The sequence below is a fragment of the Solanum tuberosum genome, unplaced genomic scaffold (assembly GCF_000226075.1).
Source record: "Solanum tuberosum cultivar DM 1-3 516 R44 unplaced genomic scaffold, SolTub_3.0 scf00058, whole genome shotgun sequence".
Classification (NCBI taxonomy): domain Eukaryota; kingdom Viridiplantae; phylum Streptophyta; class Magnoliopsida; order Solanales; family Solanaceae; genus Solanum; species Solanum tuberosum.
Genome location: NW_006238982.1, coordinates 1,601,739 through 1,613,456, shown reverse-complemented (window position 1 = coordinate 1,613,456; position 11,718 = coordinate 1,601,739). Strand labels below are relative to the sequence as shown.

At 36.7% G+C, this 11,718-nt stretch overlaps 1 protein-coding gene across 1 annotated transcript; it reads left to right on the top strand.

Moving 5' to 3' along the window:
- The first annotated feature begins 6,641 nt into the window (after positions 1–6,641).
- Positions 6,642–11,456, top strand: LOC102589973 (suppressor of mec-8 and unc-52 protein homolog 2). The gene is made up of 11 exons (XM_006344502.2): positions 6,642–6,764; positions 6,863–7,003; positions 7,094–7,143; positions 7,257–7,374; positions 7,731–7,779; positions 7,880–7,969; positions 8,917–8,985; positions 9,076–9,199; positions 9,821–10,161; positions 10,402–10,776; positions 10,999–11,456. The coding sequence occupies exons 1-11, from the start codon at positions 6,715–6,717 to the stop codon at positions 11,266–11,268; spliced, it is 1,677 nt and encodes a 558-aa protein (XP_006344564.1). The 5' UTR covers positions 6,642–6,714; the 3' UTR covers positions 11,269–11,456.
- Positions 11,457–11,718: the final 262 nt, after the last annotated feature.

The following is an 11,718-nucleotide window of genomic DNA, read 5'->3' as shown; positions in this document are numbered from 1 at the left end:
GACTTCTCTCTCGAGCAAGCCAAAAACACATAAATAAACTTGTATTTGCAACTACAAATTCATTAAATTCATCCACAACTACTAAACGAAATTGCAATTAAACTACGATTAAACTATCAGCAAGCAAGACCCAACAATTATCTTAACCCATATTCACTAAATTACACCCCAAGAATTAAGGTTTTTAGCCACACATCAAGAGATAGAAATTTATACCTAAATGAGCTTGCATTGAAATGGGTATGAAGATTTAAGTCTTGTTACAGGCCAAGAATGAAGAATCCAAGAGACCCAAGTCCAAATCCTTGGAGATGAAACCCTTTTCTTCTTCAAGTTTCCAAAACCCTCTCAAACTCAAAGCAATAATAAAAAGTACTATTTTATATGAAAATTATACTCCCTCCGTTTCAAAAAGAATGGTCTGGTTTAACTTGGCACGGAGTTTGAGAAATTAAAGAAGACTTTTGAATCTTGTGGTCCTAAATTAAAGTTATGTCAAATGTATAAAATTGTCCTTAATCTTGTGGTCTTAAACATGCCACGTGGAAAGCTAAAAGTAAAATGTTACCAAAAAAGGAAAGAGGTCATTCTTTTTTAAACTGACTAAAAAGGAAAGGAGGTCATTCTTTGTGAAACGGAGGGAGTAAAAATTGTTCGACTCTGAAAACTACAACTCTAACTAATATCTATAGTTTACACAGATTTGTGCTGCAGCGGATCACTCAACGTCGTTAGTCGGAATCACCGATCAACTCGGCGATTCGCCCTTTGGTGTAGTTCATCGTCGTCTTGCACCAGCCTTCAGCATCGTCGTGCTCTGGGTCATTGGGCGACATGGTACTGCTTCGCAGAACTTCTCGGCTATGCGTCGACTGCTCCCTTTTTCCGCCGACTTGATCCTTTCCTTCAGGGCTCAGCACATTAGAACAAAAGGCGAAGTAAGACCCTTCGGCGACTCGCCAAGTGGACTCGGCGATCCTCAGGCCTTCATTTCTTCGTTCTTTTCAGCCTTTTCGTTCCTTTTTGCGACGTAGTGTCCATGCTTTCCTTCAAACTTCAAATACCTGAAACTTAAGGGTTTTCATCAGATATTGAGATAAAATAAGCATTTGAGGACACAATTTCTATTAAAATATATCCCTAAATGAGTCCAATTTGTGGACTCATCAATATGCATAATCCAGTAAAAGTAAATTTGACAAAATAAAGATAAAAGAATAAGAGACAAAATGTAATTATAAATTACTTATCATTTACATTTTGTTTATTGCATTCATCCAACAAAGGGATATCTCACCATATTCTTTTTATATATTTAATTAATTATTTTTATAAAATATTGACTCAACAATAGCCCGTTTTGACTTCCGCATCAATTTTTAGGAAGTGTAGGACCAATTTTTTCATTTTCTAATTTCTGAAGGATGAAAAAAGTTAAATTAATTTGTGTTATTTCGATAAATTTCTAAAAAATCATGATAAAAAGAAAATTAAGTTTGTTTAAAACGGAATTAGGTCACATAGTAAACAAGAAGTTTCAAAAGACATATTCACATAAATTCTCATAACTATAACAAGGTATTTGAAAGTTTTGGTTATATAAAATTTCTTTATTTTTTTGAGTTAGCTTAATACAATATATTTATTTGTGACTTTTTACAATATAAACACATAAAAAGATAAATTTAGTTGACGTCTCAACGATATGAATTTAAATACCAAGATATCACCTTCTCTTTAATATTTAATTAAGAAATAAACAAAATTCTTGCATTGTGACCTAATTCTGTTTTTAAAAAAACTTTATTGTAAATCTCAAGAAGAACCTTAATCTTCTTGAGAGAATCCATGGAGAGAAAATCTTCAAGGATTTGGGGTAGAAAAAGACCCAAATAACCTTGAATAAAAAACGGTCGCACAATCTTTACGGATCGGCCTATGGTTCGTACAAATTTCTACGGACGATCCTAGTCATCCATAGAACCAAGTACTGAGATCAAAATTCCACTAACTTTCCACGATGCCTATAGTCCGTAGGTCTCAACCGTAAAATCTGAGGTCAATAAAAAATTCTACTAAGTATATTTTCTATGATCACTTCCTACAGACCGTAAAACCATCTATGAACCTTCCTAGTGGTCCGTATAAATTCTTCTGGAGCTTGTCATTTTTCAAATTTCCATAACCCTTTCCACACCTGCCTTCTACGGACCTTACATACAAAGGGGTCTATATGCGTGATCATAGAAAATATACAATAATGACTTTAACATTTTACCAATCATATTTCTTAAATATTTGGTATTACTTTACACAAACTAGACTCTTCACCTCTCTATCATGACACCTTCTTGTAAGACAACTTGATTAGAGTCAGTTAAGGAGTCCTAACGTTCTAGCCTACTTACATTCACTAGGAATTTGTATAATCCAACTCTACTTGGTAAGGTAGGTATATATATATGTGCGTGCTTATTGAATTGTACCGTGCAATCAAGAGAAAGAATAGCTTAACAATTATACATTGTATTCTCTATATTTTCTTCACAGTATCAGAGTCAGGGTCCATCTTATCCAATGTTAGGTCCCCCAAAATTAAAAAATTGTTCACGCTCCAGATGTTAAGCACTGGGCGTGAGGTGGGGTACTGTTAAAGAATAACAAAAGTCCCACATTGATGGTTAATGAGATGGATGAACTCTTTATAAGGCTTGGGAAATCCTCATCCCTTTGAGCTAACTTTTGGATTATGAGTTGGCCTAAGACCTAATTTAACAAAGTATGTCTAAGCTCATTAACCTTCAGTTGTGTTTTGCCATGAAAAATAAGGAAACCCTTCACTACTTCTTTGGTATTGAGGTTCACCTCTTCCTAAGCTAGAGCAAGTATGCCTCTGATCTTATTAAACACATAGGCATGTTTGGCGCAGGTGATATTCAGACCCCTCTCTCACAAAAACATACTCTCTGTGATTTGTCTAGTTCACAGGACATTGATGCTTTTGCATATCAAAATGCTGTCAGAGCCTTACAATCTTGACCCTCACTCATCCAGATATCTCTTATTCAATTAACCTTGTGTGTCAGTTTATGCAATACCCCACAACTATACACTGGTCTGGCGACAAATGTACGCTTCTATACATTGTTGGTATATCTAAATTAGGCTTCCGCATCTCCACCAAGTCCTCTCTTAACTTGGTAGGATTTTCTGACGCCGATTGGGCTGGATGTCCCCTAACTCAACGGTCCACATCAGGCTTATGTATTTTTCTTAAATCTAATTATTTCAGCTGGTCTTCAAAAAAGTAAGTTATTGTGGCGAAGTCTAGCGCTGAAGCTGAATATCGTTCATTAGCGTCTCTTGCTGTTGAAATCACTTGGGTGGCCTAACTGCTCAAAGACATTGGCATCTCAGTATCTCGTCATCTACTGCTTTTCACAGACAATATAACCTCACGTATAATCCAATTTTGCATGCTCGGACAAAACATGTGGAACTTGAATATCATTTTGTGCGAGAAAGGGTTATCCAAGGAGCTATGGTTACCAAGTTTATCCCTTAGGCACTTCAATTGGTTGACATATTCACTAAGTCATCCGGAAGATTCCGTTTCAAGCCTTACGAACCAAGCTTGGCATTGTTCATCACCACAACTCCAAGGACTCTAGTTATATATATATATATATATATATATGCTTATTGAATTGTTCTGTGCAATCAAGAGAAAGAATAACTTAATAGTCATACATTGTATTTGTAACATCCCGCCTTAGAAAGAGCTAAATTTAGAAAGAAAAAAGTTGGAAAGAGTCAAATTGAAAATTTTGGCAAGTTATGCTTAAGTTAAGAGTTTGGGTCAACTTCAAACGATCATTGCTTTCAGTACATGATGAGTTAGGTGGACCATAAGATATCAAATGAAAGGTCTTGGAATCCTCTTTCCAACGCCACCAAGTTTGCAAAATTCGTATGAGCGAGAAATGGCCGTTTGAAGTCAGACTGTCCAATTAAGGAAAGCTACCCAAAAATATGAAGGGTATTTTGGTCTTTTTCTTACCCTTTCAGATTTAAGCATTTTTAGTAAATAATTAGGGGTCTAAACTGATTTGGTTCAATTTTCCCAAACCAATTTACGCTTAGGGTTTTGAAAGGAGTTCAAGAAGAGGAGAAAATGAGAAAAGTTCAAGGCGTTCGTCAAGATTTTTGAGTTTTGTTGCGGATTTTCGTCAAGGATTTGATCCTAAGAGGTATGTGAGTTCTCATAGTGTTGGATTCATTCACCCACACACCAATCATGTTATTTTAAGTGCAATTTTGTTCTTGAAAGTTGAAGAATTTGAGTTCTTGATGAGTTCTCTTGAAATTTCTTTCGTAATCTTGATTGTTGGAATTTTGATGAGTTCTTGAGTTGAAAGTTGGTGATTTGAGAGTTGTTTTGAGTAGTTTATAGTGTACTTTGTTTGGGTATTCTAATCTAAGTGATTGGGGAAGAAATCATTCGATTCTAGGCGAATTGGGATTAGAAAACGAGAAAGAAAATTTATTGGGAAATCAAGGCAAGGGATGGCGCGCCGCGCCAGCAGTGCGCCACAAGAAGTAGCCTGTAGTTTAGCTCATGGGGCACCGTGCCACTCAGTGCACCCCAACTTCCCTTATGCAGTTCAGGGTCTGGCACCCCGCGCCACTCAGTGCACCAGGGTCGTCAGGTCCCCTACTCTTTAGACCTTCTTTCCGTATGAGTTCTCTTGAATCGTACCTATGTTTTCTAATTGATTTCTACACTCTAAGGTACATCTAAACATCGAGAGATCATCCATATCATGAGATCATAACCCTTGAATCCATAATTCAAATTCAAGATAGAGCTAAGAGTCAAGTCTTGAGAGTTCTTTCGAGTCTTTTAATAAGTCTTTTACAATCATTTTAAACTTGTTTTAAGACTTGAGCACTTGAGTTAGAGAAAGAGTATAGTTGAGTTCATTTTATTTAAAATGATATATGGAACTAATTATTCCCAAGAGCAAATGTTTTCACATTTAAGATGAGAGGAAACATCGATTTCCAAAAGAGTTTTTTTGAGCAATTTTGAGTACCATCTCTTTTAAGAGAAAGTTTTTTGAGTAATAATCTCAAACCACAGAAAGAGTTATGTTTTTAAACATATGAGCTAGTTACATTTTAGGAGTAGTATTGAGCACCGATATGAGGACGAGTTCAGATAACTCAAAGTCCTCATAAACCATGTAGCCAACGTGGGTAGAAAGGGTCATACTTTTTAGATGATTCCTTATTGCTTTTAAGCATAGACTAGTGGATCCACTTAGTAGTAGGTTCTATACCCCGGCAAAGTATAGGACAACTCTGGCAGCGTGGGCTAAACATTGTATCATCAGATAGCTCATAGTGATGGTTGTCGGTTAGAGAACCTCCCACACAAAGTTTATTTTGTATTTTCATATCCAAACAGAGTTTATTTTGTATTCTTACATACAAACTGAGTATATTGTATTTTCTAATACATTAAGTTGTTATCTACTGTTTTAAAAGCTTTTCTTTATAATGCATTTTTACTACTACTTTATATTGAAATGAGTTGAGTAAGTTGAGTTGAGACGAGGTAAGTGTTTCTTCATTTTCAGTTCAAGCTTATGTCTTGTTTAGATTTCCCCTCACATGCTCGTACATTTCATGTACTGACGCCATTTGGTCTGCATCTTTTATGATGCATATACAGGTGACCATGATCAACATCCAGCGCTTCGTTGATCCAGTTGAGTTCTAGAGTTGTTTGGTAAGCCTCCCTACTTTCGAGGGATCCCTTTATTATGTTTTGTCATTTCAGTTTGTTAGGATGATTGGGGGTCTTGTCCCGACATCCCTCGTAGTATTAGAGGCTTCATAGATAAATAGGCAGTATTAGTTCATGAGTCTTTTCCATTTCAGTTATTGATGTTTGAGACTTGCGTTGCCACTTTGGCTAGTGAATGTTTTACTTTTAAACTGTTCTAAGTTTATCTTTGAGACAGTTGAATAAAGCTTCCATTTGACTTTATTGTATTATAAGTAAGTCTTCCGCTAAGAGTTAAGTCAGGCCAAGGGTTCGCTTAGGTACAGTAATGATTCTCGAGTAACGGCCACATCCAGGGTATAGGCTCGGGGCGTGACAATATTCTCTATATTTTTCTTCACTTCTTTATTCTCTACACATACTAGTATTGCCTTCTCTTTTCTCAATTTTAGATTTGATTGTTACAAAGACAGACAATTAATATCGTTTCCACAATTTATTGCAGAAGTGTTTAAAAGAAACTAAATAATTATGTCTTAAATAAAAGTGAGCAATACAAAAATTTGTGTTGCACTTATATTTTTGCTACTAATTCTATTTTATGGACATCATGTATATATGATCATATGACTATTTTCTTATCGATTAAATAAAAAAATGCGCTCATTATATTCTCAAAATCGATTAATTAAAAATTGATAGTAAATATCTTATTGATTTGATTATCAATTTAGTATGTTGACAAATCGAATATCAATTAATCGAATGATAATATATAAAAGCCGAACTGAAGCGACCGAGAAAACGAAATAAAAAGTAGTAAGTGAGGGTTATTTTAGTCTTATGGGATGTTTATATGAGGTTGATTGTCTTCCTCGCTCGTTTCACCCTAATCTGGAATTTTTGGGAATAAGGTCTCAACCATGTCTTCCTCCAAGCGAAATCACAAGGAAAAGATTGTTCGTCGCAACAAGTTTGTTTCTCTCTTTCATCTTCCATTGTGTAAAATGTCAATAGATCCTTCTTTAATTTGCTGAAAAATGGGGAATTTTTCTATTGTTTTTGTTACAGAGAAGAGAAGGTTGAAGAGCCGGAGTTACCAAAGTACAGAGACAGAGCTAAAGAAAGGAGAGAAGATCAAAATCCTGATTATGAACTCACTGAATTCGGTGGTTTTCATGCTGTTGCTCCTCCCGGGAATGTTGATCTCCTGTAAAAAAAAAAAACCGAAACACCCATTTCTCTTTTTCTTCGAAAAAGGGTTTAATTTTGTTCTAACTTTCTTGTTTTGAACTTTTACAGCTCTGCTGATGCTCAGAAATTATCTATTGAGAAGAGCAAGTATCTTGGAGGTTTGTATAGTCTGTGGTTGTACAAGAACATTTTTTAGTTAATTTCAGTTCAGCAGTTTTCTTGATATATGGCTTCAGCTAATCAATCCTTGTTTTGACTGATTGTATATCAGGTGATGTGGAACATACACATTTGGTGAAAGGGTTGGATTATGCTTTACTTCACAAAGTGAGAAGTGAAATAGATAAGAAGCCAGAAGCTGGAGATGAGGCGTTTGAAGGAAAACCTAGGTAAGTACTAGGTTACTTTATTGCTTAGCTGTATGTATGACTCCTTTACTTCAAGCCCAGGCATAAGTAACTGACCTCCAAGAGCCTGTTAGTAATTTTCAGCTAATAAAGTTGATCCATGTGTAGCTCCCATTGGATAAGACAGTAGCTTTAGATAGGTGGTTCTTTTGTAGGATGCTCCTGTATATGTTCTTCCATAGATTACCCTGATTTACGAACACTCTGCTAACATCTTTTTGTGTATATACAAAGTAATGAGCATATTTAGTGAATTGTTCTTTTAAACACCATGTCTAAGAAGCAATGCTGCTGGAAATTGTTCGATTAATCATTCTATTTATCCCTTTTGCTAATAGAGGTGTAAAGGAAGATCATCAATTGTCATTCCGCACTGCAACTGCCAAGGTGCATTAACTCTTTCAATTGTTATTGTCTCAAATATTTTGTAGTTGTTGCTTGGTGTTATTATGTTTCAATAGAGTGACTAGTAAGCTTTGGGTTGCAGTCAGTATACCAATGGATAATCAAGCCTCAGACTGTTATAAAGACCAATGAAATGTTTCTTCCTGGACGGATGGCTTTTATTTTTAATATGGTATGTTTCCCTTTTATACTTCTTCTGCTCTTATGTTATGTATGCTAGGTTCTACTTGCCTGAAAAGGAATTATTTCACAGACCATTGGTTGAGTTTTCTTATAGTCCTTAGACTTGAGATGTAATAGTAAACAAAATTTTGTACTTGTGATAGGTAGCTGAGAAGCTTCTATTTCTATATTGGACCATAGTTTTTTTTTCTTTTTTTGTTAACTGCTGATGTTCTCAAGGGCGCATCGTTGTATCCATATTCTATCTTAACCCCCCCCTCCCTGCTTTTTTTTTTTTTTTTTTTTAATGACAAGGGAAACCCGCAGCCGCTACCCTTTGGGTGTGCACAGGGTAAAACTCCCTCTCCTATGCAATAGCTTGCAAACCACATAGGAGAGGTAACCCGCACTAGGCAAGCCCAATGCAACGAGCTCGAAACCAGTTTTGATTTCCAGAAAGATCCCCACGCTGAGGGCTGAACCTCGCCAAATGATCTTATGGATCACCCATCCCATCTTTTAGGTTCCATTTGGGCAGAAGGCAAACCCCTTGCTTTCGTTGGCAAGGGGTTTCGAACTTGAAACCTCCAACATGGAAGTCCCAAGCCCAAACCACTGGGCCACCCCGAAGGGTCTCCCCCCTCCCTGCTTTTCCAAGTAAAAGAAGGGAAAATGCTGAGGGGAAACTAGAGTTTAGCTTGTATGGCGGGGATGAATAGTCTTTTCCTTCTGAAGGCCATTCTTTTTCTTGGAGGAAGGCGGAAAGGGTGTTGTTGGGAGTTAGATGCTAGAATCGTTGAAGTTGATTTATTTTACTACTAAAATGTTTGGTGATCAGATGTGTCATATGGATAGTGAAGAAGATGAGAATGATTTTGTTCACTTGTATTTACTGTGTGTATGTTTTCTTTCATGGTCTCTTTTTTTATTCACTTATGATTGATGTGTATATTGCAGGATAGTGGATACTCCAATGATATTCCTACAACTCTACACAGAAGCAAAGCTGACTGTCCAGTCCTCGAGGTAATTCCCTTTTCCCCATATTCCACTACTGTCAGGCAATTTCTTCCTGAATTTTCCATCTGAATGGGTTATCTCATCTATGTTTTCCAGGAAATGGTTACAGTCAGTGTTGATGGTTCTGTTCTAGACCGAATAGCTAAAATCATGTCCTATCTCCGTCTTGGATCATCAGGAAAAGTTCTCAAAAAGAAGAAGAAGGAAAAAGATAGCAAAGGTGCTTAGCGTTTGTGCCTTCTAAACCTTTACTTGTATTTTCTGAAAGTAATTAGAGTCACAATGTGATGTAGATTCTTATATATCCAGTTTGTTTTTATGGGAACCTTTTCTGTAATTTTTGACTGGTGCCGTTGCATCCTTGGTATGCCTATTAATATTCTTGCTTACGGAAGTGAGTTTGGGCCTGGTTTCCTATAGACAAGTACAGTAGAATGTTTGTAGCCGGGACAGAATGTGGGTTATTCTACTTTGAAACCGGGGCACAGGGTGAAACTTAAAGGAAATGTCACGTTGGGTGTGAAGGTAGTTGCTAACTAGGTATATAGTATGATTCTGTATTTCCAGGGAGACTAAGAAAAAGCATTTTGGTTCTCTGGAGTCTTTATTATGTGTTTCCCATGCAAACTATACCTTGCTTCTTTTTCCTTTTCTTTGGGCTTTTGGATCTTTTTCTGTCTCCTATTCATTAATAAAGAGCTGGGGGGGAGGGGGGAGGGGTTCCTTTTGCCTTTTTCTTTTTCCTTTGTGGGTGGTGAGTTATCTCCTCTCTTCATTGATAAGGAACTGCACTTCTAGTTCCTTGTTTTGTGTTCTGACAGAAGTTTTTAATATTGTGCAGGAAAGACAGTTATATTCAATGGTTATGACGAAGTATCGAAGTCTGATGCGTCAAAGAGCCAAAGTGATAAAGAAACCGTGCATCCATCTGCACAACTTCCTAAAAAGAACCATTCAGAAAGAAGAGAGGATCAGGGACCTGCTGTTGCTAGAACTGAAGAAGAAGATATCTTCATAGGGGAAGGTGTTGACTACTCCGTTCCTGCTGGAGATATGGGTCAAAGCCCTGTATCGGAGGACATGGAAGAATCTCCTCGAAACAAAGAGAGGACCTCATATTTCAGTGAACCTGCCTATGGCCCAGTACCTCCATCTGAGCCTTCTCATGATTGGCAACATGCGGTGAGTCAGTTGAGTCGTAAGGCATTAGATCATTCCTGTTTAAAAGGCTTAACAATATTTTATGACAAAATCTGCCTACATTCTTTGTCCTACATTTCTACGAAGAAAGGAAGAAATTGGATGCTCTCCATCGTATTTGTCCAGTATCGACTTTACTGTATTTACTACAGTAATTATATTTTCCTATGTGTTGCAACTATTATTCATCTTTTGATTGTTGAACATGTTTGATCTGTCTAGAATGGATATGATGCAGTGCAAGCACAAGCGGTAGCTGGTGTTTACCAACCAGAGTGGCAAGATTATCAGTATCCTGAACAGGTGGCTTATCCTGAGCAATATCTCCAGCAGAATTATGATATGCAAGCTGGTGTTGACGGTCTTCAGGATCCACAGTTTATGACTCAAGAAGAAAAGGATAGAGGCCTAGGGTCAGTATTCAAGAGGGATGATCAGAGGCTTCTACAACTGAGAGAGAGAGATGCCAGAGAGAAGGATCCTAACTTTATTTCTGAAAGTTATTCGGAGTGCTATCCTGGTTACCAAGAGTACAATCGTGAGGTTGTTGACAGTGATGATGAAGCTGATTTGTCAAAAATGGACATGGGTGGACGCGTAAGTGATATTCTGTACTTGCTGAAGATTATGTCCACTTCACATGTCATTTCTTGGTTCACCCTTCTCCCGTCCTTTTGAAACCTACAAAATTTTGATCCGTGTAAAGGAAACTTCAATTGCCTCACATAACTGAAAATCAATTACATTATTTTTTTTAATTGTACTTGATTATCAGAAGATACAACTCTAAATTTTCTTTGGTGTTGTGATGCATTGTAGGCAAAGGGCCGGCTTCATCGTTGGGACTTTGAGACAGAAGAGGAGTGGGCGACATACAATGAGCAGAAGGAAGCAATGCCGAAAGCTGCATTCCAGTTTGGAGTGAAGATGCAGGATGGTAGGAAGACGAGGAAACAAAACAAAGACCAGAAGCTTACCAATGAGCTGCATAAGATAAACAAAATACTCACCAGAAAGAAGATGGAGAAAGACAAAGGTGAAGCACTTGAAGACGGTGAAATACAACCTGGAAAGAAGCAGCGTGTATGAACAGACAGATAAAACTTTGATCTGTTTTGTTTTTTAGATCTTCCTCTACATTTAGTGTTGAGAATATCTTGAATTTGAATTAGTACTAATGTCTTGATTTAGTGTTCAGAATATCGTGCTAGTATAATTATTGTTTTAAATCATATTAATAAGATAATCACGCCTGATGACTCTGGAGCTTAGGCAAATATTGCCTCTTATGTTTACCTCAAATAGTTTGAATTTTAGTAGCAAATACTTTATTTATTTTAAATCTGAAATATAAATGTATCTTATAAAATACGTAAAACTTTTATGATGATTGCAGTGGATTCTAATGATACAAGTTTATTTTTGTAAAATATAAGGGGTTGTTTGGTAGTTGGTTAGAGTATACCGATATTATTAATGTAGGGACTAGTTATGAGTGAATTTATGTATTATTTTATACAAGTATCAGTTATGCACGAA

Coding starts and splice junctions, on each gene's coding strand:
- LOC102589973 (XM_006344502.2), top strand. CDS start 6,715: ATGTCTTCCTCCAAGCGAAATCACAAGGAAAAGATTGTTCGTCGCAAC. Junction 6,765..6,862: donor AAGATTGTTCGTCGCAACAA/GTTTGTTTCTCT, acceptor TTTTTGTTACAG/AGAAGAGAAGGTTGAAGAGC. Junction 7,970..8,916: donor TGGCTTTTATTTTTAATATG/GTATGTTTCCCT, acceptor TGTATATTGCAG/GATAGTGGATACTCCAATGA.